This window comes from Mus musculus, chromosome 7 (genome assembly GCF_000001635.26).
Source record: "Mus musculus strain C57BL/6J chromosome 7, GRCm38.p6 C57BL/6J".
Lineage (NCBI taxonomy): Eukaryota > Metazoa > Chordata > Mammalia > Rodentia > Muridae > Mus > Mus musculus.
In genome coordinates, this window is record NC_000073.6 from 61,107,430 (window position 1) to 61,134,972 (window position 27,543).

General features: G+C 36.2%; 1 protein-coding gene and 1 long non-coding RNA gene across 1 annotated transcript; one reads left to right on the top strand and one right to left on the bottom strand.

Moving 5' to 3' along the window:
* The window catches only part of A230006K03Rik (RIKEN cDNA A230006K03 gene), a 301,385-nt gene that overhangs the window by 97,165 nt on the left and 176,677 nt on the right, over positions 1-27,543 (bottom strand).
* Positions 5,751-6,275, top strand: Gm51483 (predicted gene, 51483; the record flags this gene model as incomplete). Its single annotated transcript, XM_030243177.1, has 1 exon — positions 5,751-6,275. A coding segment is annotated over one exon (525 nt), but the record flags the coding sequence as incomplete, so codon positions are not given.

Sequence of the window (27,543 nt, forward strand, 5' to 3'; positions counted from 1 at the left end):
AACAGCCGTATTTATAATAGCCAGAAGCTGGAAAGAACCCAGATGCCCCTCAACAGAGGAATGGATACAGAAAATGTGGTACATCTACACAATGGAGTAGTACTCAGCTATTAAAAAGAATGAATTTATGAAAATCCTAGCCAAATGGCTGGATCTGGAGGTCATCATCCTGAGTGATGTAACACATTCACAAAGGAACTCACAGAATATGTACTCACTGATAAGTGGATATTAGCCCAAAACCTAGGATACCCAAGATATAAGATACAATTTGCTAAACACATGAAACTCAAGAAGAATGAAGACTGAAGTGTGAACACTATTCCCCTCCTTAGAATTGGGAACAAAACACCCATGGAAGGAGTTACAGAGACAACGTTTGGAACTGAGATGAAAGGATGGACCATGTAGAGACTGCCATATCCAGGGATCCACCCCATAATCAGCTGCCAAACCCTGACACCATTGCATACACTAGCAAGATTTTATTGAAAGGACCCAGATGTAGCTGTCTCTTGTGAGACTATGCCGGGGCCTAGCAAACACAGAAGTGGATGCTCACAGTCAGCTAATGGATGGATCACAGGGCTCCCAATGGAGAAGCTAGAGGAAGTACCCAAGGAGGTAAAGGGATCTGCAACCCTATAGGTGGAACAACATTATGAACTAAGCAGTACCCCGGAGCTCTTGACTCTAGCTGCATATGTATCAAAAGATGGCCTACTCAGCCATCACTGGAAAGAGAGGCCCATTGGACTTGCAAACTTTATATGCCCCAGTACAGGGGAATGCCAGGGCCAAAAAGGGAGAGTGGGTGGGTAGGGGAGTGGGGGTGGGTGGGTATGGGGGACTTTTGGTATAGCATTGGAAATGTAAATGAGCTATATACCTAATAAAAAATGGAAAAAAACAAAACAAAACAAAATAAAACAAAAAAAAAAAAACAGAAACACTGAAACTTATAGAGGAGAAAGTAGGGAAAAGCCTCAAAGATATGGATACAGGGGAAAAATTCCTGAACAGAACAGCAATGGCAGTAAGATCAGAGAATAGACAAATGGGACCTCATAAAATTGCAAAGCTTCTGCAAGGCAAAAGACACCTTCAATAAGACAAAAAGACCACCAACAGATTGGGAAAGAATCTTTACCTATCCTAAATCAGATAGGGGACTAATATCCAAAACATATAAAGAACTCAAGAAGGTGGACTCCAGAAAATCAAATAACCCCATTAAAAATGGGGCTCAGAGCTAAACAAAGAATTCTCACCTGAAGAATACCGAATGGCTGAGAAGCACCTGAAAAATTGTTGAACATCCTTAATCATTAGGGAAATGCAAATCAAAATAATCCTGAGATTCCACCTCACACCAGTCAGAATGGCTAAGATCAAAAATTCAGGTGACAGCAAATGCTGATGAGTATGTGGAGAAAGAGGATCAATCCTCCATTTTTGATGGGATTGCAAGCTTATACAACCACTCTGGAAATCAGTCTGGTGGTTCCTCAGAAAATTGGACATAGTACTACCGGAGGATCCCACAATACCTCTCCTGGGCATATATCCCGAAGATGTTCCAAACGGTAAGAAGGACACATGCTCCAATATGTCCCTAGCAGCCTTATTTATAAAAGCCAGAAGCTGGAAAGAACCCAAATGCCCCTCAACAGATGAATGGATACAGAAAATGTGGTACATTAACAGAATGGAGTACTTCTAATTTTAAAAAGAATGAATTTATGAAATTCCTAGGTAATGGATTGACCTGGAGGGCATCAACCTGAGTCAGGTAACCTAATCACAAAGGAACTCACACAATATGTACTCACTGAACAGTCAATATTAGCCCAGAAAATTAGAATACCCAAAATATAACATACAATTTGCTAAATGCATGAAACTCAAGAACGAAGACCAAAGTGTGGAAACTTTGCGACTTCTTAGAATTGGGAACAAAACACCCATGGAAGGAATTACAGAGACAAAGTTTGGAGCTGAGAGGAAAGGATGGATCATCTAGAGACTGCCATATCCGGGGATCCATCCCATAATCAGCTTCCAAACGCTGACACCATTGCATATACTAGCAAGATTTTGCTGAAAGGACCTAGATAGAGCTGTCTCTTGTCAGACTATGCCGGGGACTAGCAAACACAGAAGTGGATGCTCACAGTCAGCTATTGGATGGATCACAGGGCCCCCAATGGAGCAGCTAGAGAATATACCCAAGGAACTAAAGGGATCCGCAATCCTATAGGTGGAACAACAATATGAACTAACCAGTAACCCCCACCCCCGGAGCTCGTGTGTCTAGATGCATATGAATCAGAAGATGGCCAGTGGAAAGTGAGGCCCATTGGTCGTGCAAACTTTATATGCCTCAGTACAGGGGAATGATAGGGCCTTGAATGGGAGTGGGTGGGCGGGCGTGGGTGGGTGGGGGGACGTGTGGGGGACTTTTGGGATAGCATTGGAAATGTAGATGAAATAAATACCCAATAATAAAAAAATAAATAAATAAATAAATTCAGCTATGTGCCCTTGGGCAAGGTGACTCAACCACAGCCATGATCCAAGATCCAGGTACACTCACCTGCCATGCCCAGTCAAGGATCAGGTCACACTCTCCAAAACGCTGTAGCCTATGAGAGACATGGTCAGCTCTCCCATTCTCAGGATTCTCAGGACACTATTCACATGTGCAGTAATTGCCAAGTTAATTGGGAGTCATGCCATCACTTCATTCGCAGGGCCACCCTTATTAAACTAGATCATGTAAGCCCTCCCACATTAATGCCTTCCACATTGCCCCCAGAAAAAGGCCCTCTCACATGTGAATGCCTGGCAAGGGCAAGATCCCAATCTCCTAAGTGCTGCAGCAGGTGAGAAGTGGGGCCTGATTTCAAAAGCACTAGTTAGTAGGAACTAGGGATGGACAGGACCACACAGCACCTAGAATCCACTTATTTCCTGGTCCATCTCAGACCACTAATATCTCCACGTTTTCCAGTGCTAATGTGATCCATAGACATTGACACTAACCCCTGCTACTCTATAGGTTCAGACACAAAAATAGCCCTTCCTCAGAGGCAGCTTGGGCAGGAACTTCACTGTGTTCTCAGGTGGATGTGCTGGCTACTCAAAACAGGCTATTCCTTTCCATCATGGCATATGTAGTTCTGCTTTGCTTAAAAAATGTTCAAACTCCCGCTTCATTTTCTCTCCCTTTTGTACACCACACAATTGTTCCATGTATTGATTCCCACTCCAGGTAGGTCACACATCTGGCAAGTTTCTGGGGAACCTCATCTCTCAGTGCTGCTTGATATCTGGTAGGTATGTGGACATCTTCCCTATCCTGTATTCATTTGCATGGGGGCAATTAGGGCTCTATGCGTCTTCTTTTCCCCCATACAGTGCTGCAGTGGTGCAGAATGCTGGCCTGGCTGAATGTCTGCCTATATGTACTACAACCATAGAAGTTCTCAGGTCTCGAGAAAATCATTTTCAAAAGCGAGTAAGTTCTCAAAAAGTTATGTACAACACCAAATATTGCTATTCATGCATGTAACCAGTGCTTTGGGCAAAGAGTGGAAATTGGAATCATGGAAGTTTGTTTGCCGCCCCCAAGCTACAGATGTAGTACTTTACTTAAGGGTGAGGGCAAATATGATAGAGAAGGGAACCAGGCATCCTATTCTGGCCAAAACATCCATGTCCTATACACATTTGTGGATACAAACAGAAAAAAGAATTACCCAATAGAATCTTATATCTGGTATAAGATATTTTCTCAGGTACCTGATTGGATCCTGGTTTTTGTCTAATGCTGCACTTTATAAGAATGGATTTCTTGTGAATAGACACTATGTAGAATAACTTAGAGAAATGATGAAAACAAAGATATAGAAAACTGTATTTATTGACCTGTAGTATAGAAAACCTGATTGTAAACACAAATATAGAGAAACAGCTTAGCTGGTACTACATATAACCAATTTATAGGAGATGATTCTTCACTGGAGTCCATCAATTCTCTTGTCACAATAGTTGTCGAAGTGACTAACAACACTTTTGATTTTTGCCCTACAGGAATGGACATTTAATCCAACAAGAATTCTTATTCACTACATTAACTCGTCTTGCCACTATTGCATTGTGTGTCACATTTTGAACTTTAGTATCCACTTTGAAACATGGAATCCACAAGTGCTTCTGGATTTGAAGTTTAATTTTCTTTACTATAGTTAGTGGTTCATCCTGGGATTTTTGTTGCTAGCTCCCAGGGATGGGATTTTTGGGCTACTGCTAGATTTATTTTTCTAAGCCAAATATACATATAAATCAACTTCCTCTATAATAGGAATGCTTTTTTTTAATGCCTAGAAGCCAACCAAGAAATGTGATAACAGCCTTTACTGATGAAGACATGCCAAGAGCCTTGGTAGCCAACAAATAATAGAGAAATAAACCACTCTTATCATTGACATTCACAATTCAAAAACCTCTAAAAGTGTCAGCTTTTATCTTTTGTTTATATTTTAATATTTAAAGACACAGACTATTTTAGCATTCCTGATAACTTTGTTAGGTTTCACTTCTGCATCATACCAAATAAGCTACCAAGAATTCTACAGCAAACCCTGTCCTAGGTACCCTTTGTGAACTAATATTTTATGCTGAAAATGAGTCTCCAAATCTGAAAATACTCAGAGATTTTCATCCAGCTATCTGTGTAAAAGCAAACAAACAAACAAACAAGCAAGCAAACAAACAAACACTTTAAACAGAGCATGTGCAGAACAATGACAAAAATGCCTGAGACAATATCCTATAATAGTACTGCAGAGATGATAAATTTGGTGAACTACTTTATAATCCATCTTCATTCTGATCATTTTTCAAAATATTATACCTAATCAGATTTTAACATAAAATATAGGCCAGGTAAACTAGAACATGTGTAAATTTGATCTTTTAGCATCCATTTCTCTACCACCTATTAATAATGGAAAAATGCAATGAGTATGTAGCACTTATTTAATTAGGTATGCTAAACCTTCAGTCATCCTCTCTGAGTCATTACCCTTCCATTTCCTAGACCTATCGTGCAGAGCTCCCTCTCATTACACCATCAGTAATTACTTTGATGAATGTAGCTCCTGCTGCTTGCTTGGTCTGTATATAACATTTGCTTCTTAGTCACCTTCCCCATACACTACTTCTAGACTAGTCTCTGTGGGGAATTGAAGGCTGGTCTCCAGTTGAGCTGAGGTATGAACCCTGATGGTCATAATTCACCTACATGACAAGGTAGGCGTTCCCTCATGCTCCTGGAACTCTGGTCCCTACCTAAGGTACCACCTCTCACAGCCCCCACAAGAGAAGCATGGTCAGTAGTAAGCAATTGCCCAAGCTTCTGACCTTCAGGCTAAACTCCTCCCCAGTTACCTAGCAACAGTGAAGATCATAAAAAGGGGTGCTCAACCCACACTTTACTCTCTTATTCCTTTGTCCTCTCACCACTCTCTTCTCTCACTTCTCTCTCCTCTTCCCTTTGTCTTTGTCTTCTTCTCCTCTCCTCTCCTCTCCTCTCCTCTCCTCTCCTCTCCTCTCCTCTCCTCTCCTCTCCTCTCCTCTCCTCTCCTCTCCTCTCCTCCTCTTGTTCTTCTTGTTCTTGTTCTTCTTGTTCTTGTTCTTGTTCTTGTTCTCCTTGTTCCTGTTCTTGTTCTTGTTCTTGTTCTTCTTGTTCTTCTTGTTCTTCTTGTTCTTCTTGTTCTTGTTCTTCTTCTTGTTCTTCTTCTTCTTCTTCTTCTTCTTCTTCTTCTTCTTCTTCTTCTTCTTCTTCTTCTTCTTCTTCTTCTTCTTCTTCTTCTTGTTCTTCTTCTTCTTCTTCTTCTTCTTCTTCTTGTTCTTCTTGTTCTTCTTCTTCTTCTTCTTCTTCTTCTTCTTCTTCTTCTTCTTCTTCTTCTTCTTCTTCTTCTTCTTCTTCTTCTTCTTCTTGTTCTTCTTCTACTTCTTCTTCTTCTTGTTCTTCTTGTTCTTGTTCTTCTTGTTCTTGTTATTCTTGTTCTTGTTCTTGTTCTTGTTCTTTTTCTTGTTCTTCTTCTTCTTCTTCTTCTTCTTCTTCTTCTTCTTCTTCTTCTTCTTCTTCTTCTTCTTCTTCTTCTTCTTCTTCTTCTTGTTGTTCTTCTTCTTCTTGTTCTTCTTCTTCTTCTTCTTCTTCTTCTTCTTCTTCTTCTTCTTCTTCTTCTTCTTCTTCTTCTTCACCTCTCTCTCTCTCTCTCTCTCTCTCTCTCTCTCTCTCTCTCTCTTTCTCTCTCTCTCTTCCCTCTTTTCCTCCTTTCTACCTTCTCTCTTTCCCATGCCTTTCCATAATAAAGCTCCAAAACCATACAGTCTCTGCCCTGCTCCTTCCATTTCCACTCTGTACTCTGGTCAGTGTTGGGAACTTCTTACCTCTTTCATCTCTCCCACAACCCTGGTGGCTTTAGCAAAGTAGCTCTGGGGGCGGTCCCCAGGCAGAGCTGCCCCCTGAAAAGTGGGATAGAGGAATGTCCACCCAGGGATGAGTAGATAGAGTAGGTAGCAGCCCTACCACACCTGACTGACCAGAGAATAGGGAAACACTGGCAGGGTATGGGCATTTTTTCCTTCCATTTTTCCCCAGGGCCCCAGCCCCCCCTTTTTATTTTCTTCCCAACAAGTCTATACATTTTACATTATCAAGAAGTGAGAAATTATTATCCTACTGTATGGAATGTCCTTCCAAATATTTATCAGTAGTGCCTACACATGTCCATATGAGTTTTTCTTGCAAATTTTGCACTTTGGACAGTAGGGATAGCATTATGACTCTCCTTGCTAGAGATCCACCTATCTCCTATATAGAGGCTACTGTCCATATGATGAACAGAGTTGTTTTAACATATGTAATTGTTCACTATGGATGTCTTGTATTTACATTTTGTCAGTCTTTATATTCTCCAATGCCTGACAAATACAGAAGTGGATGCTCAATGCCATCCATTGGACTGAGCACAGGGTCCCCAATGATGGAGGTAGAGAAAGGACCAAAGGAGTTGAAGGGGTTTACAGTTCCAGAGAAGGAAAAGCAATATGAACTATCCAGTATCCCCAGGGACTAAACCACCAACCAAAGAACATACATGGTAGTGCTCATGGCTCCAGCTGCATATGCAGCAGATGATTGCCTAGTTGGACACCAGTGGGAGGAGAGGACCTTTGTTCTATGAAAACTCTATGCCCCAGTGTAGTGGAATGCCAGGGCCAGGAAGTGGGAGTGGGTAGGCTATTGAGAAGGGAAGGATTGAGGGTGTTTTTCAGAGGGGAAACCAGGAAAGGGAATAACATTTGAAATTTAAATAAAGAAAATAGCCAATAAAATTAAGAAACAAAACAAAACAAAAGAAAACAGACAATGCCTATCAAGAGCAGAGAAACTCTGCATGACTCCTGAGGGTATCTGTAGTGTAAACATGTGCACACACACAACCTTGGGCCCATGGCAAATTGGCAAAGCTCTCCACACACGAACCAGGTTCAAAAGGGATGACCAAGCTTTCCTTATGATCCAAGTGTAAGTGTACAGTGTACGTAAACCTAGCAACAACAGATTTTTCCTCCCAGATGTTTACAGTTTGAGACTGCGCCTACAGGGACCTCAAGGAGACTAGCCATCATCTGCCCCTGTACTATATCAAACAAACATACCAAGGTTCATGATCACATGCATAGTAGGCATCACTTCACCAAAGCAGGTGCACCCCACTTGACGTTAGTATATTTTTGCTCTTAATCGGGGTTCTAGGATTCTAAAGAGTTCAAATGGAGAAGTTATTGAGTGGTTTAAGTGGAGAAATCATTTGGTGAGTTTTTACATTGAAAAATGATTATTTTCTTTGTCATGTGAAATAAGGGTTTGAGGCAAGGAAAGGTAAGTTAAAGAGAAAACCTGCTAGAAGGTAAATTATGTGGCCTCAGGCAAGAAATAGGGGTGATTTAAAGTGGAAAATGTTAGAGAGAGGGGGCAAGGCCAAGAAGATTTGATGATTGAATATTTTGGCAGGGGTGGGAGGCAAGGGAGACAGTAAAGGAGGAAGAGATGCTTAGTAAGGTTCTGGCTAGAACATGAGAAAGGATGCTGGTACCATTTACTATGGGAGGAAAATCTACGGGACAAGCAGCTTTTGAATAAAGGTAATGACAGTAAAAAAATGAAAGGATGAACCATGTAGAGACTGCCATATCCAGGGATCCACCCCATAATCAGCATCCAAACGCTGACACCATTGCATACACTAGCAAGATTTTATTTAAAGGACCCAGATGTAGCTGTCTCTTGTGAGACTATGCCAGGGCCTAGCAAACACAGAAGTGGATGCTCACAGTCAGCTAATGGATGGATCACAGGGCTCCCAATGGAGGAGCTAGAGAAAGTACCCAAGGAGCTAAAGGGATCTGGAACCCTATAGGTGGAAGATCATTATGAACTAACCAGTACCCTGGAGCTCTTGACTCTAGCTGCATATGTATCAAAAGATGGCCTAGTCGGCCATCACTGAAAAGAGAGGCCCATTGGACACGCAAACTTTATATGCCCCAGTACAGGGGAACGCCAGGGCCAAAAAGGGGGAGTGGGTGGGTAGGGGTGTGGGGGTGGGTGGGTATGGGGGACTTTTGGTATAGCATTGGAAATGTAAATGAGCTAAATACCTAATAAAAAATGGAAAAAAAATTGTCGAACTGCATCATGAGCACAGAGTTTGATGTTCAACATTTTATCTTTAGGAACTCAGATTCAACACATATCTTTTCACAGTTGGCATCCAGTGTTCAAGATAAATGTTTTCCTATGCTTATGTTTTACTTATGGTCAACATATGGCATATTCACTATACAGATACACATGACAAGATGGTCTTAGATCTACCAATGTATTTCCAAGTGTATAAATATACGGTTCTATGGTTCTATGAATAGGCTTGGCAAAGACATTAAATCTTAGCCTATTCTACATAAGAAAACACAAGAGACATATATTTTATACTGGTTTCCTAGGTTATGATATTCACATCACTATTGTTCATCAGGTCCTTTGTGTGTCACTTCCCATAATTAAAAAAAAAACAGTCTTTTAGAGATGTTTTTTCTTAGTCAAAGATCATTTATTTATAGCTATTAAGAAGTTCAGTATTCTTATACTAAATTTTCTATGTAACATGATCATAATTGCAATTTTTATCTGCATAATACCTTCCTGATTCCCATTGCTCTATGTCAAGTAAGGATATAAAGGGCATCTCTTGTTTTTTCTAGGTCCCCTTATAATTTAAACAAACAAAACAAACAACAGAAACGAAAAAGAACCAGCAGCTAGATTTCTATTCTTTTGATCCAACTTACCAAATATATTATTGGTAAATGCCAAAGGTGTAAGCCTACCATCTTTTTCTCATTCAACTCCAAATTTATTCCAGCAGTGTCTCTCAAGTCGGTATTCTTGCCTAGAAACAGAATTAGCATTACACAGAGAAGGAGATGTCTTGCTTTTTAGCTGTTGAATGATATATTTCCCCTGATGTATTATATTTTGTGCATGAGCTAAATATATGCTCATAAACAAGGAAGGCCAATGAATAACACATGAAAGTCATTGCTGTCCTGTGATTTAATAAGATATATGTCCTGGCCCAGTTGTCTCAAATAAGTGAAATATATCCAAGACAATTAAACTGATCATTCCCTCAGTCACTGTTCACACTTAAATAGAATAAACCTGAATATAGAAAAGCAAGTATGAACATTTTTTCTATTTAAAATCCACTCCTCTACTCGATATTGCTTTAGTAGCTGCATAGTATTTCCCATATCAAATAATTCATCATTTTTTCCTAAAATCATTCTCAGTTTTCTCACATCTTTCCATCAATCAAATGTTCTAATATTTATTTTCTAGGGTCAATATTGTAAATAATTACTAAAATTCCACCATTGTGTACCAAGAACAAAACAATATAAATTGTCTACCAATATTTATTTACCTCTAGAAAAAAAAATGTGCCTCCTGATGACCTTTACAAATCATAGGTGATTGGCTACTTATTAGGGTGTAACAGCTTCTTTGTAAATGCTGCATAACAAAAGTCTTTTACAAACAGAAATGATGGATTTCACACACACACACACACACACACACACACACACACAACCAATATTATAACGAGGTTATAACCCCAGGAGGTGTGCTCTTTGAGAAATGAAATTTAGAGAGGAATTGGCATCAAGAGCTGGACAGATATGGATGTATACTCTGGTATGTGTATCTTAAATTTGTTTGCTCTTTTTTGTGTTTGAAAATAATAAGTAAACTCAGATAGTATATTTCACAGGCTGGCACAGCTAAATTCCCCAAGATGTCAATTGTACTGCATAGCGAATACTTCTGCTTTAGAAAGCAATTTGAAGAAATTTCAGAAGAAAAATTAGTATTGCCAGCGATAGTTGACAGTAAAGTTTACTCATCTGGCATAGTTTTGAAATTGGTGTTAATAATTTTCCTATTAGATGAAGAAAATTGAATTATTTCTAGGAAATAATTGCTACCTCTTAGAGATTATCACGTATTCTCAGCATACATTATAGAACTAATGACAGAAACTAGTTATATTCAGCTCAATATTTCTTTCAAAGATCTCATCAAGTTACAAAACCACATGTTTGTCATGCACTTGTGCTTCTGCTATATGCTCATTCTTGTCCACTTTAAAAAGTAAACTATGTATCAGTATCAACCTTCACTATTATATTTTACTGCATAACAAAGAGTCTGAATGTACAAGATTAGAACAAGTAGAATCTTCATAGAATACAATGAGTGAAAGTGTGAAAATTTAACACAGAAAAATAAAATTCATACTGGAAAGAAGTATCTAAATGTTTGTGAGAGTTATAATAGTTCTATGATTCATCATGGTAGATTGATCCACGATATGACATGTAGACATTTGCAATGCCACTGTTACCCTCAAGATATCAATACTTCCTTACCTTTATAAAATCCTGACTGTATATACCAGAAGAGTTGTACACTAGTGTAAAGTGTTAATGGTAGAAGTGTACTGTGAGGAATAGTACAGAATTGAAACAGGATATACTCTATACTTTCAAACATAGCAATCCAGAATTTGTAAAGGATTAATTCTAAGAGTGTAGCCATCTGAATACAGAGCTTCATTGTTTTACTGCTTCTGATTCTTTTGACCATACTAAATTGAATGTTTGCTCCTACCATTGCAGCACCTTGTTTTTTGTTTTTAAGGAAGCTGTGAAAATGATTTTGTAAGATATTTTCTTCATTTACATTTCAAACACTATCCACAAAGCCCCCTATGCACCCCCCCTGCTCCCCAACCCACCCCAATTCCAGTAACATTACATAATTTCTAATCTCATTTACCTATGTAGGAACCTTAATTTGGGAAAAAAAAATATTTGATGGCTACAGACTCTGAGACATTGTCCAATTTCTGCAGCTCAGAGTCCCACAAGAACACAAAGGCAAATACAGATAGTGTTAAGGCAGTGGACCTATATCGGACCCATACAGCATCTGCTATACTCCCTTCAGTCTCTGAGAGCCACTATTAGCCTTTTAAGTCGATTCTATGGGCTGTTTTCTCATAGAATCCTTGTTCACACTTGCTTCTACATATTTTATTCCTTCTTTTATGTGGTGATCCCCTAGCTCCACCTATTTTGTGGATTTTTTTCCTTTTTCCTATTGTGTTATCTTGTGCAGACTTAATATGAGGGATAATACCCTTATATCATTTCTAAATTGTTCTCCAAGGTGCAATTTTGGCTTGATTTTTTTTCTGAAGTGAAATGGAAGAGAAGTTGATATAGAGGACAGACACTTTTGGTGAAAGGGAAAAGGAGGGGTGAAGGGAGAGGGAAGTGATTATGGGAGTAAGTATTCGAGATTATTTACTTTTATCAAATTCACAAAATGTAAGCAAGCAAATACATTATATTATTATTATTATTGTTATTATTATTATTATTATTGGAATGCCTAAATTGTTGATGTCAGGATAACTATAAATCAAGGAAGAAAACCAAGCATCTAGCATAAAGAACATATTTTCAATGACATTTAGACTTTACAAACAATAGAAGTTATAAAAAATATGTTTGTATAAGAATAAGTGAGATATACAATTTCCAACCTCCCAATCACATAAGCTAATTAGGTTTTTATTTTGTTTGCAATTGGCATGGCTTGTGTAGTATCTAACTTGGGAGTACTGTAAATGTTTCTATGATTTAGCAGACTGGGTCCCATAGTTATATAGTTAAGGAAACTGTTGTCTCCTTTAGTTGAATTAAAAATATTTTCCATTAATACTCTATTTTATTTCTGCATTGAAGACACAAGGCTTCAGATATGTAAACACTACTTTCTTCAACAAATCACATGCTTAGTTATTTAATAACATTTTCTTCTTAGTGTCTTTAGTATGGCAGGAAGCTTCTTTGCATATACAATCAGGAAGAAAGTAGGCTGAAGAGGAGAAAGGGCACATTTTTAGATTGGATTCTACGAGGTTATAACACTCAACTGCCATAGATTAGAGCCAGATAAACCCAGCTCCTGTTCCATATGGATTCTTTAAAATTGCTACATTTTATCCCATACATGGACGCCAGGAATTTAAAGGCACACGTTCCTGAACATCCCTGTTCTGTTAAATCTTTGATGAAGAAAGTCCATGTCTCTCTTCCTGAGGACTCTTTAGGCACACAAGGAATAGCTTCCTGTAGCCGTGTGATTCTGTACAAATACATCCCCTAAAAGGAGACATTCTTCCAAAATTTTGTTTTGTACTAAAACAAAATAGCCCATCCTAACTCACTCAAATCACCTTTGCTGATTGTCAGACAAAGCCATCCTTTAACTGATTTTAACTAGATATCATTTATTGTTACTCCAACAGAAAATTTCAAGAGTACTTCAAGCTGAAGATATGGAGAAATTTGAACATTTTCCTTTAGACAAACAGCTTAAACACATATGTCTTCAGTTAGTTATTCACAGCTTCTTAATCTAAAATCTGAATATGAGATAAGAATAAATTAAGCAAAAGGATGACTTCCGCATAGGCCAATCCTGGGTGTGTCTAGTGCAGTCTATCCTATGTGACCCATCCCAAGGTAATTGGGTCCAAGCGCTTCTAATCAAGGTGGATGATTTCTCACTGGATTATTGAGGAGAAATCATCTAACAACATTAAAAGATCCCAAAACACACCTCCATGGTCAGACAACTTTTGTACTCCCTTTAACTTTGCATGAGGTGATTACTGACTAGGGTTTCCAAATATGGTAAACTCTGTCCTCTCATGTTAGAAGGAACCTTTGACATTTCAGTACAGTCATAACTTTCTGGCTGATTGTCAAACAGGTATTTTAACTTGAGTAGAGGAATTCTAAAATCCTGGAAGGGAATACAAAACAGCAATAATAATGGGAATTCTGATTATCTAGAAAATACTTGAGCTAGTTTCTATTCAAAACATACGACTGGGCCTTAGACCAAGGCAAACAAACATGCTTTTCCATTATGAGTTAGGGATAGGTTGACTCTAAGTCTGGCATTCTGCTAAATAACATATGGGTTAAATGAATAAAATATTCCCCGGGTTTTCAATTTTTTCTTTTTGTTCCTATTTAGAGATGTGTATCAGGGCCTTGTCATCGTTGGACATAGAAATGTCTTTCAGGAATAAGAATCCTCCAAGTCAGTGAGTTTTATCTTTCACTTATGTCTCTGCCAATTTTCTTCACTCTGTCCCTGATGAAATATCTACATCAATCTGTTGAAAGGAATGGGGATATTATATGGATATGAGACCAGAAAAATAGAGAGGAGCAGTAGGAAGTATTGTCTTTCTATATTGGCCTTCCAATTATTGTTAATTCATAGATAATCCTGTATAAGACATTAGAGCTATGACACACTGCCTGGTCTAATGAGAATTCATGTCAAAGTTCCAGCTTTCAGCAGTGAGTTGTCTGGCTCATGCTGTTTTGAATAAAATTATTTATAAAACTGTTTCTGTTCTTCACTGTGTTTTTTTAGCCTTTGTTAATACTAAAACCTTAGTATTCTGGGATCGTCTTGGTGCATAAATATAGAACAGGAAAAATTATCTGGATTATAAAAATAAACAAACAAAAAATCAACAACAAAAACCGATAGTTACTAAAATAATAAATAGAATGTATTTAACTTGATCCCAGATGCTGGGACAAAGGCCCAATCTGTGTACATGTAGAACACCCAAAAACAAAATTGAGAACATTCCTTGATTTTTCTTTACTGATAATATCATTCTGAGTAAGATTTTACAAAGAAACCATATCAAAAAGAGGTTCAGAAGCCAAGAGTCAAAGAACCTCATTTAAGCACTAGAATTCCAGTTGTGTTTTACTGAAGAATATTAAACAATAAGTACAGTAATGCTGTAGATTCTTGATTTTGACACTCTTCTCACACTGTGATTAAATATTAAAGAATATTAAATATTAAAGAATGTTAAAGACACATTTGTAAGAAATAGTAAAGTAAATTAGAAATAGCAAGTCTTGAAATAGGATAAAAAATCAGGTTATTCAGATTCTGCTTTGCTTCTTATACTCACATACAAAAGACAAATATTTCTGGACTTCATATTGTCTAGTATCTGTAACTGCAAGTCTGATGGGGAGAAGAGCAAGGTCACTGCACCTAGCTTAACTAAACTTTGTCTAAGTTGGCACACAAGATGGGATAATTGAACCTTATAATATAATCTTTGTTAAAAAGTTTTTTTCATTCTACTTGCATAATTATGTCTTATACATTCATCAAAATAGAAATAAGAAATAATATAATTGCTGGAGAAGAATATATAAATAAACCCTGTAGCCATTTGGAAACATTGCTTCTTCTTCTGAGTGAAGACACAGACAAAATATCCTCAGTGGCTCAGAGAAAATTCAAGCTGCTGTCCAGAGCAATGTATTGCCATGTCACCTCCTAAATCTGTCCTTGCATTGTCCTATCCTATCTTGGAGCTAGTCGGCAGCATAGAACCTACACAAAAATCAAGGGAAATAAAAATGTTTACACAGAGAGCTAGGTAAATGGATTTTCTGTTATATTCTTGAAGAATATTTGCAGGAGATGTCTATTGGACAGAGGTAGATATTTCTAGGGGTCTGAAACACTGGTTGTAAGATGCCAATATGTAAGTCAATGACTATATACTTACCAGAACTAGTTGAAATCAATTGGCTTAAAAGGAACAAATTGCTAATTGATAGAAAGATTGAAGATTGATAGAAGGGTTGGTACAAAGGTAGTTAGGTAGATAAACATGTTGATAGACTGGTAGATAGAGAGTTTAGATAGATAGATAGATAGATAGATAGATAGATAGATAGATAGATAGATAGATAGATACATAGATACATAGATAGATACATAGATAGATACATAGATAGATAGGGAGGGAAGGAAGGAGGGAGGGAGGGAGGAGGGAGGAAGGGAGGAAGGAAGGAAGGAAGGAAGGAAGGAAGGAAGGAAGGAAGGAAGGAAGGAAGGAAGGAAGGAAGGTTGATATCTACATAGATAACTAAATAGATGTAGCCACAATATTTTGTTTCCACAGGCTTCTAGCATGCTCTCTTTCTATTGTTTCTGGGAAAATCCAATTTCCTACTGATACAGGAAATAGAAGAACAAAAAGATGAAGCATGGTGTAATAACTAACCCTTTCTTGAGCTTTGTGGTAACCTTTTTTGTTTGTTTGTTTTTTTGTTTTTGGTTTTGTTTTTGTTTTTTGTGACAGGGTTTCTCTGTTTAGATGGAACTCACTCTGTAAACCAGACTGGCCTCGAAATCAGAAATCCACCAGCCTCTACCTCCCAAGTTCTGGGAATAAAGGCATGTGCCACCACTGCCTGGCTTGTGGTAACCTTTGAGACATAAGTCTCTATAATATTCTATGGATCAAACACTTTATTTCATTCCACATAAAATCACAGAAGAGAGCTAAGATGTAATTCATTTACAAAGATATTTAAAAAGGAGCTAGAGAAAGTACCCAAGGAGCTGAAGGGTTTTGCATCCCCATAGGAGGAACAACAATAAGAACTAACCATTACCCCCAGAGCTCCCTCAGAGTAAACCAAAAATCAAAGAAATCACATGGTGGGACTTGTGTCTCTAGCTGCATATGTAGCAGAGGATGGCCTAGTAGGTCATCAACGGTAGAAGAGGCCCTTGGTTCTCTGAAGGTTCTATTTCCCAGTATAGGAGAATGCCAGGACCAGGAAGCAGGAGTGAGTGGGTTGTGGATTGGGGGGTGTGGGTGTGATGAGGGAGGGGGTAGGGGATTTTTGGAGGGAAATCTAGGAAAGTAGAAAACATTTGAAGTGTAAATAAAGAAAATAACTAATAATTTTTAAGAAAATAAAGAAATGTTAGAAAATGGCACCTGCTCACAAACCCAGACACTATTAATAATGACATGTTGTGCTTATAAACAGAAGCCTAGCATTGCTGTCCTATGAAAGACTCTGCAAGCAGCTGACTGAGACTGATACATATACTTACAGCAAACCACTGCCCTGAGGTCAAGGACCCCTATGGAAGAGTTAGGGGAAGGATCAAAGGAGCAGAAGGTGATTTCAAACACATAAGAAGAACTGCATAAAATAAACCAGGCCCTCAGATCTTTCAGAGATTAAGCCTCCAATCAAAGAGCACACATGAGCTTGTCACTGGCCCCCAGCAATATGATGCAGCAGACAACTGCCTTCTCTTGCCTCAAGTGGGAAAAAATACTTTTAATCCTAGAGAGACTAGATGCCCCACAGAAGGGGGAATTTTAGGTGTGTGATGTGTGGTAGGGGACATGAGGGAGCACCCTCTCAGAGCCAAAGCTGAGAAGGGCTGGGATGATGGACTCTGGAATGGGGGACTGTGAAGGAGGAGCATTTGAAATATAAATAAAAAGTAAAAATTAAAAAAGAATAGAAATATTAAATTTTCCTTGGCATAACTCCCTGTTGTCAGCCTTTTTTATATCTCACAAAAATAATTAGGTAGGCCTGTGGTGAGATTTTCTTTGTTGAGGGTTTTTTGTGTATATATGTAATATTTGACTCAATTTTCAAATTCATGCTTCCATAAAATAGGAAACAAATGATACCAAATATGAAATAATAATTTAGGGATAATTGTGATATAACATCCACATATAATAATAATATGCATAATAGTTAAATAATGGAAATTTCAAAATATGCAATAAATTCAAAACTTCCCATTCAGATGCAACTGTGTTAAGGCTTCTGAATTTTTGCTTTCCTTTTATAATGCTATCACAAACAGAGCCTTTGTCAGGCTGTGCAACATAGTAAATCAAGTGCTGTTCACTTCCCTATTCTCCTCTTTCTTCATCTCTCTCTCTTTCTTCTATATATTTATAGCAACATACCTTTACTAATACTAGCTTTGATATCAATGAGACATTCTTTGAGACATGCAAACACCTTACTTTGAAATTTATTACTAGTATATTACTTGCATGGCTGCTTGTGTTTGTAGAGTTCTCTGTGCTCTATATCAGTTGAAGATTAGTTTTTCTAAGTTAGATTATTTCCATAAGAAAATATATTGGAAAGAATAAAGTTACCTATGGTAAAGGAGAACATTAAATAACACATAATATATAGGATTGAAAATGTTTTGTAATTGCCATCAGCAATTCAGACAAAGCTTTATAACTACATAAATGCAAATGATATTGAAATAATTAGCATGAACAGAATGAGAATGAAGTGATAGTGGTCTGTCACTGGAAGATTAATTTTCAAAGAATGACAAGTAAATGTGGTGGTTTAATTTCTTTCCCTTGAAGTTTGAAATAATAATTTTATAAAACAGAGAGACGATTGATTATTTAATATACGCATTACTTGCCTGACCACAAAAAAATGGATAGACAAGAAACAGAGAACAATTATAAAAATTGATATATGACAAAGTGCAAGGACAATTTGTCCATGACTATAGAACACTGTTTGAAAAAGCTGAATCTCTGAGATGCTTCTTGGCACTAGGAAAATTACAAATAAGACTGTGAGTGTTATTTTCTTTGTTCTGAGAAGACCTTATGCAACAATATGTTCATAATGTATGAAAATTCTATAATCCAAAAAGGTGATAGTGTCAGTAGTCAAGGTAAGAACTCTCCCTACCTTTGAAAATATTACAGCTCTAAGGAAGAATGTATCCTGGCATTTGAGAACCAAAAATTACCAGAAGATTACAGCAAATATCAAAACACACACAGCAGATGTATAGGGAAGGCAAAGACCCAGAAAGATGGCTGCCTCTGTTCAGGCTAGAAACAGCAGAGAACTGAGCAGAAAAAAAAAATTATATATCTTTTTTGGGCGGGCAGATATTTGTGGAGATTTTCAGAATGGAGATTTGTGGATTTTCAATCCAAAGTTTAGGATTTTTCCACTGTAGAGTTAAAGTAGGTAGAGCAGTCTGTGGGTGGAACTTGGTGATTGGAGATCATTAGGGACAGAGGCTGGACACTTGTGTGTCTCCGACAGTTAACAATTTATCTTTTTATACATTATTAATATCCAATAAGGGGAAGGAATGGAGGTGATTACTAGCATTTAACTACTTCCTGCTAAATTCTTCTCCTCTGAAACTGCTCTTGTAAAGCACTCACATTTATTAGGAGGAAAAGATCAAGAGGTTGGCTTCCTGTGCTCAGTCTACAGGAAACAAGAAGTGACTAGACTAGAAGATTTCTTTCATATTAAACTCTTTAGAGGCAGAGATTTCTGGAAAATTTCAGCTTTTCAAGTTCAGAGCTTGTTCTTTTTACTCATTAGTGCAGCCAGCTGGATATAGCTGTTACTGCAGTTAGAGTGTTCTGAGTATGCAACCTGTTGAATGGGGTTCATTATAGACAAGGCCTGGCTAGTGGTGTGCCTCAAGGGACTTAGAGCTATAGCAATTCCTCACAAAGGTTTCCCTTATGGAAGGTAACAAGCAGTAAATCCTTGCTTGCTCTCTCAGAAATTTATTCTGAAATTGAATCATGTGCATTGAAAATGATGCAGTATTCTAACACACACACACACACACACACACACACACACACACACACACAAAGCTGCCCTCTATTAAGCAGAATTAATGGTTTCAGACACACAGTCAGTAAACCAGTCAGTAAAGAACTCTCAAATAGTAAAAGAGAGGACAAGATTGGTGATCCAGATCTGAACTACTTATTCAACTATTGCTCCCTCCCCCTGAGAATATAAAAAGTGGAAGACCGGAAAAACTGCTATTTATTATGAGCTCACTGTTCAATTAGCAGTGAAGTACAAACTGTCATTAGTTTCTGATTGCTGAACTTGTATCTGGAATCTAAAAATGAGTATATCCTGGCTATCTTTAGGAATGCATTATTTTCCATCTGCAATTTACCGACTTTTGATTACTCATGATAGGATCATGCTACTTTCCACAAGTTCTATGATTATAATAATGAATGATACCAGTATAAAACACATTTATCGCTATTATCTTGTCCTCCATAAAGCTTCTTGGACACTACAAAGAAATGGTGGTTCCAATACCTTTGCAGGAAATATAGCCAATTAAATCAGAATATCCCTGAGTGATATAATGATAAGGAAATAATATATTTATTTTAGAAAGGAAATTGTGTGTGTTTGTGCGTGCGATCATGCACATTCTAAAAAATTCTTTCAGTGTGCATTAATTTTCCTGTTGCAATCATGTGTGCATCCTTGTGAAAATGTATGGTATTACATATTAGATACAGTCTATCTTGATGATATAGTTTATGCAATAACATTATTTGAATAGTTTGAGCTTGAAAAATATCACATTCCCTACCCTTGAATATCTACTCCCACATCACTAGTACCAATATTCCATCTAACTCCATATATTTTCTCACTTTTTAATTATAATCGTTTATATAAGGCATCTGTGAGTACAAGGATATGAGACCATCTATATCCAAAAACTTTGGAATACTATGCCCTCACTTCAATATACTCATCAGTCTTTGCCCTTGCGGTGGATATAGGAAGTCCAAAGAGTATAGTGGGAAACGAAGGACCAGGAGAGGTTCAAAACAAATAAAAATAGTAATAAGAAGTGAAAAGTAGACAAAAAGTACCATCCTTAACCAAGACCCTATTTGTAATTGATACCTGCTGTGTAGAAGGGCAAAACTCATTAATTTTTTCCAATGGAATGCTACTGGTTATATCAAACACATTCCAGATCAGGACCCAAACACCGGAACACTAAAATCAGATCAATTTTGTTTCATTTGTCTTTTGTGGGTATTTGGTTCATTTATTTTTGTACCTTTTTATGTTGTTGGGTGAATAATTTGGTAATTTTTGTTGTTGTTTTGTTTTTATTGTCGGGATGGTGAGACAGACACAGAGATAATTACCTTCTACACAACCAAGGATAAATGACATTTTATTAGCAGGGAGACAGGAATATCTGGTAGTAGTTGGAAAAATGGAAAGACATTAGTTAAAATATACTGTGTGGAAAGCATCAAATAATAATATAAATTAAATAATATACTAAGAAATCCAGTCCAAACTAACAAACAGATATAAAAGTTTTTATACTATCATATTGTAAATGTAAATATGTAAGAATAGCTTAACATGTATAAAGTACTCAAGTACAGTAATGCATTAATAAAAATAATGACAAAGGACTACATGATCATTTCAATGTTCAGTAGAAGAAATTAAAATATTTGAAAATACCTAGCCACTCTCATGGTTTGAAAAATAATTAAAATAATATTTACAAAAATGAAATTACATACACATAAGTAGAATACTAACATACACAGATAATGAATCCCCTTTTATATCCACCTTTTTAAAATCATCTGTTACACATTTTTGCCACTTCCATTGGACATTGTCCCAGAAGCTGTTTTCAGGGCAGTTATTAGGTAAAGTAAAGAGGAGACATTTGGTTTTTTGTTTGTTTGTTTTTTCTTTCTCAAATGTCATGTAATATACAAGTTTCATAAAGCACACTCTAACAGAATTTAGAGACTAGGAAAAAGTCACCGATTGGGAACAGATGTGGAATTAAGTGGGGGAAAGGAAAAGAGAGGAGCATGTGGAAAACAAAACAGGGAGAAACACCTAGGATGAGGAGACAGTATTCTGAGAAGAAATAGAGTAGGAAGAGAAAACAATAACTTGGCACTTGAGGATTACTGGTGAGGTAGTAGGGAAACATAATACAATAAAATGTTATAAATTATGTATATATATAAATATATATTATAGATATATAATATATACATGTATATGTATGTATATACATGTATAGTTGTGTGTGTTTGTGTGTGTGTGTTTGTTTGTTTGTCTTTGTCTGCATTTGTGTGTATGTGCATGTATGTGTGTGTATGTATCTAAAATAAATCATCAAATAATGGGTCTCTACTAGTCATCACTTGTCCACCTATATAGTTCCCAGTACTGTAAATGGTTTATATTTAATTGAATTAAGGGCAAAAAGGGCTGCTATAAATTGAACAGATATTTTCTAACAAGACAAATTGTTGCCAAAATTTTAAGGTCCTCTTCCCAAACTAACGACAATTTCCCATTGTTGATGACAGTGCTGGAAATTTTATTAAAATGAATATGTCAAGTCAGTGCCCACATAGTAGTTAAACTTTTACATTCCAGGAATTTTCAGAATGTACTAGATCCTTCCCACATATACTATAACTTCAAAATAAGGGATTTATGGGATTTATGGGATGTTTGAGTATACAAATAAGTGGGTCTCTGATTATTGTGTTTTGCCTTGGTTTCAGGACATTTTGTGTATCTTCGTTGCTCCAATGTCAGTATCATAATTTTAGTAATAATTTTCAAATTATACTCTCATTGGTGACTACCTTATCCAATGCTTTATGATCCTCAATGAAAAACACACAACCTTTATATTTAATATTACTTTAGCAGCACAATAGCTGAGCAACTGTCTAACCTCTTTGTGTTAGCATCTAACTCCCACATATAACTCTGGGTTACTACTTACTAATTTATTTCTTCTGTTTTGTTTGTTCTTTATTTAAATTTAATTGACCAGCCCTCCGGGCCATGTTCTCCAGGCTCATTTACATGGTGTCTCCCTTTTCTCACCTGCACACTCCTCAGGCATTGCATCTCTCTGTCCTTCGTATTCATCATGTTTCCAAACATGGTAACTTTAAATCCTGCAGCTTTTTCTCCTTCCGAACTCTTAGGTCCTGTGATCTTTAATTATCAATGAGAATTAACTGGGGCATGTTCCCAGAAGCTAATTGCAGATCCCTTCCTGAAAATAAGTATTGTGGACCCAATTAACATTATTAAAATACAGTTACATTGAGGTAGGGAGTACATCCATGCCAGTATTGATTAATATATGCATACTATAGATAGTTTTCATTCTATTTTATTATATTTAGTGTTCTTATATCTTAAAACATGAGTGAATAGATGGATAAATAAACAAGGTATATAGATAGATGATAGATAGATAGATAGATAGATAGATAGATAGATAGATGGATAGGTAGGTAGGTAGATAGATAGATAGATAGATAGATAGATAGATAAAAAATTGAAAGAAAGAAAGAAAGAAAGAAAGAAAGAAAGAAAGAAAGAAAGAAAGAAAGAAAGAAAGAAAGAAAGAAAGAAAGAAAAGAAGAAGTTTGGTCACTAGAGTAAAGGTTAAAAAGAGAAATCTCACAAATAACCACTCAGATATATCAAATTAATTTTCCATAAAGGGTGAAACAAGGTACATCAAGTAAGACAGACCTCAGGTTCAACAGTAGCTCAGTAACAAATAATTGGATTATGCAGATTGTAGACTTCTTTCAGAATACTTCTCAATGATTACAGTTTGGCGATTTTTTTTCATTTTTGTTTTGTTTCTTATTGTTTGTTGTTTGTGTGTGTGTGTTTGTTTTAAATGTGGTTTCATTTTCTGATTTTTTAGGAATTGTTTTCATTTGGACTTTTGTATCTTTTTGCCAAAGAGCTTAAATTAGGGTAAAAATGGGAGATGCCCTGAAGAACTTGGGGGAGTGGTACAATATAATTGAATATTTGATTAAAAATACTGATTTAAATAATGAAAAGTAAAATATTATAAGCTATATTTTAGTGTTACAATTTCTTTTGCAATTTAAGAAACATGGCTAATAATAAAATAAGGTCTGATCTTGATGTGATTTAAGCAAACTTGGAGTATGTGAGAAAATATAAAATTTTGATTAAATTGTACACAAGTAAACAAAAGTGAAATTCATTAATGAATAGTTGTTACAATACCACTAGCTAAGTGTGGTGATCTGCATCTGTAGTGATCTTCTCATGAAGCTGAGATGAAGCATGGGTTCAGTAATGAACTTGATGTCTCAGATGTCAGCACAGTGAAACTCTGTATTAGACATATATAATATGCATTAAAAACATCACTATAGTAAATGTAACATATTCAAGTTTAAAGTCCCTCAGGAAACTGGGACTATTTCTACCCAAGACCCAGCTATACCACTCCTGAGCATATACCTAAAAGATGCCACAATATACCACAGGAACACTTGTCACCTACATTCATACCACCTTTATTCATAGCAGCAAGAAACTGGATATAATCTAGTTGTTCCTCAACAGAAGAATAGATCAAGAAAATATGGTACATCTACACAATGGAATGATATTCATCTATTAAAAACAAAGTCATTATGAATTTTGCAGGGACATGTATCGAAACTGAGAGTAAAAGTGTGAATGGGGTAACTGAGAGTTGTATCGTATGTACATGTTTATGAGTATTCCTTATTAGTAAAATGCAGGAGAAATATGGTACAATCCACAGACTCAACAAAACTGGACAATATGGAAGTCCAAAGGCAGGATTCACAAAGTTCACTCATAACTAGTCATCAGAGGTTTATAGAGAGGCAAAACAGCATAGATTAGGAGGTGGTAAGGGGACTATTGATGGTGAGAATGGGATGAGGAGAGGCAGGAGAGGGCTGGGAATAACAATAGAAATAGGTGGAGGGGCATCTGGTGACTAGCTGGAGGCATACAATAGGAGCAGATACAGGGAGTGTAGGGCAGTGACTTTAGCTGAGCATCCTATCAGAGGAGCATAAAGAGACTGAATTGGCCACCTCCTATAGCAAGGCAAGAATTCTAGAATTGCGACAATTCACACACACACAAACAAAAACAAAAAACAAAAAATCATAAAACAAAACCAAAAAACTAAAAAAAACAAAACAAAACAAAAACATTCAACAAAAGTTGTCTTGCATACACAATGTGCAAGGATAAAAATAGAGCAGAGAATGAGGGAAGAGCCATCAAATGACTTCTCCAACTTGAGACCAATGTCATGTGAAAGGGACATCCTAACATTGTTACTGATACTCTGCTATGCTGGAAGAAAGGAAACTAATGTAATTGTTTTAAAGAGGCTTCAACTCTCTGCTGATGGAGACTGTCACATAATCCCACAGTCAAACAACAGCTACAGCATGCAGGGAATCTTGAGGAAGAGTAGGAGATAGAAGTGAGAAATATAGAGGTATAAAGGACACCAAAAGAAGAACAAAAGAGTTAAAAAAAAAAACATGGAACCTGTGGACTCACAGCCTGGGCTACTAATCAGGGATAATGCAGGGCCTGGACATAGACTCCTTATGCATTTGTACATATGCTCTTACATGGAGTTAGAAGTGTAATGCTTTTGATGATCTGTCTCTTGTACTGATACCCATTTAAGTTCCTCTGCTATTAAAATAGGAAATCAATTTAATTTCATATGCAAACCTCATTCATATAGCAGAAACTTGCTTATAATTCAGTCATATAAAAAGAAGTCTTCAGTACTGACAGCACTATGTTAAATTTGCATTTTACTTGAGTTTTTAAAGTAGGTTTCACTAAATGAGACTATAGTAGGCATAATATTAATCATCCAGTTTAAATGCTTTCATTGTAAAGTCTCTGGATGTAGAAGAAATTTTAAACAGAAAAAAAAATTGAATAATTTAATACTGTCCACAAACACAATTTTTAAAACTTGAAAAATACCACTTTAACTGTTCTCATTAATTTATTAGAATATAAGGAATGTGACTATGCTCCAAAATCAAAAAATCTATCTAGATATTGTAACTATACTCCTCCAAAGCACAGGTAATTTACACTTTGTTCTATGGACAAACAATTTATAATTCATAAGAAAATACATGATACTTAATTTTGAAAGAACAACCTGAAATTACAATTGAATTTAGATCTTGATATACAAATTCTTTATTTGAAATAATTATAACTATGATATTCTCTATTCTTACATGTTTAGATATATACTTTGATGGAATAAAATTTACTCCTCAAGAACCTGAAATTAAGCCAAGTTCTGTGTCTTTTAAATCCTAGCAAAAAGAAAGTTAAAATGTGTGGATCTCTGTGAGATTGAAGACAGCTCAAACTACAAGTATGAGTGCTATGTCCTAGTCAACATAGTAGTACTTTCTTTAAAATTCTAAGTACATATCATGTGGGTGAAAATATACATGAAGGTACTTGTTCATCTTTGTATAGGTTTGAGGTCTTTACACAGGTATGTAGAAGAGGTCAATATTGCATAACATTCCATTCCATTTCCTCCATATATTTTAAGACAGAGCCTTTCATTAAACTTAGATAACTATAATCTGAGACCAGTAATCTCAAGAGAGTAGGTAGCCCAAGATGGGATTAGAGATAGACTATGTCATGTCAATTTTTGCTTACTTATACATATGAAGATTCAAAGGGCACAAACGCTACTCTTTATGCACAAATGCATGCATACTATGAAATAAGTCAACTCCAAAATTTTGAGCTCTTATATTATTTAAAATTTAAACATTACTAAAATATTTAAGACAACAGGAACAGATCTTATACAAGGATAAACTCTGTATAGACTATTATCTATACAGATAATACAAGTTTCATCCTTGTATAAGATCTTTAATATAATATACTATGTAAACTAATGTACTCTCTCTCTCTCTCTGTCATGCTATTTACTTCTAGAGAGTACTTAAACACAATGCAATAACTACTAAACTTATGATAATTATTAGATTTAACACTAATAGAAAATTTTGAGCTCACTGTTACTAAGTGTAGACATCTGAAACAACAAAATAACAGACTTCAAAAGCATACAAATGAAAATAAAATACCATGCTAGGTATAGGTCATGCAAACCTACTATAAATTTAAAAAAAAAAAAAAGAGTCTTACCTACATGAGTAATTCTTTGAGTACCAATTTCTCCAAAGAAGCTATGCAAAAATAAAATAGAAAATAAAAAATAAAAAAAGATCAACATTTTAAGACTTATAAAACCATGAATATAAACAGTCTTCACATAGAATTTATGTCTCTAAGAGCCGTGCTTCTCAGTGGAGAAGCAAATTATTGAAATTATTTTCAAAAGAGCAACTGATCTAGAATGTACATTAGCAACTTAATTTATTATATAAACTGTATATGGTATTTGCACGACTTTGAAGGCTTTCTGATATCTTTCAAATATTTTATTAGGATTTCATGTTTGATTATTATATTTACCAACATTTCTACCACATCAAACTCTTCCAGTAAATGTAGACACAATCACTCATTATTTCTTCTTCTCCTTCTCCTGGTGTTTCTGGTCTTCCTGTTCCTCCTGCTCTTCTTGCTTTTCCTGCTCCTCCTGCTTCTTCTGTTATTTCTCCTCCTACGTTGCTGTTGCTGTTGCTCCTGCTGCTGCAGTTGCTGGCACTGCTGGCACTGCTGCTGCTGCTGCTGCTGCTGCTGCTGCTGCTGCTGCTGCTGTTCCTGCTGCTGCTGCTGCTGCTGCTGCTGCTCCTGCAGTTCCTGCTGCTGCTGCTGCTGTAGGCGCTTCCTCCTCCTCTGTAATTTAAATGTGAAATATAGTTAATATGATTACCAGATTTTAAAAACTCAAATATGTAGCCAATCAACCATCACTTGTTTCTCTGCTCAGATTTCCATATTGGGTTCTATGATCTTTCCTAGAAAAATCAGAAGATTGTGTCTCCTTTTAGGATGTTATATTAGTTTATAAATTTGGATCCATAGTCTGATCACTAGAAAACAATATATTTTTATTTTAGAAAATATAACAATAATTTTAAGAAAACAAATCTTAAAATGTGATATATATATGTATATGTATATATATTCATTTTTGTATATATATTCATATATAACATATACATATTATATATATGTATATATAATACAAAAAATTAATTTTTTCTTAAATAGAAA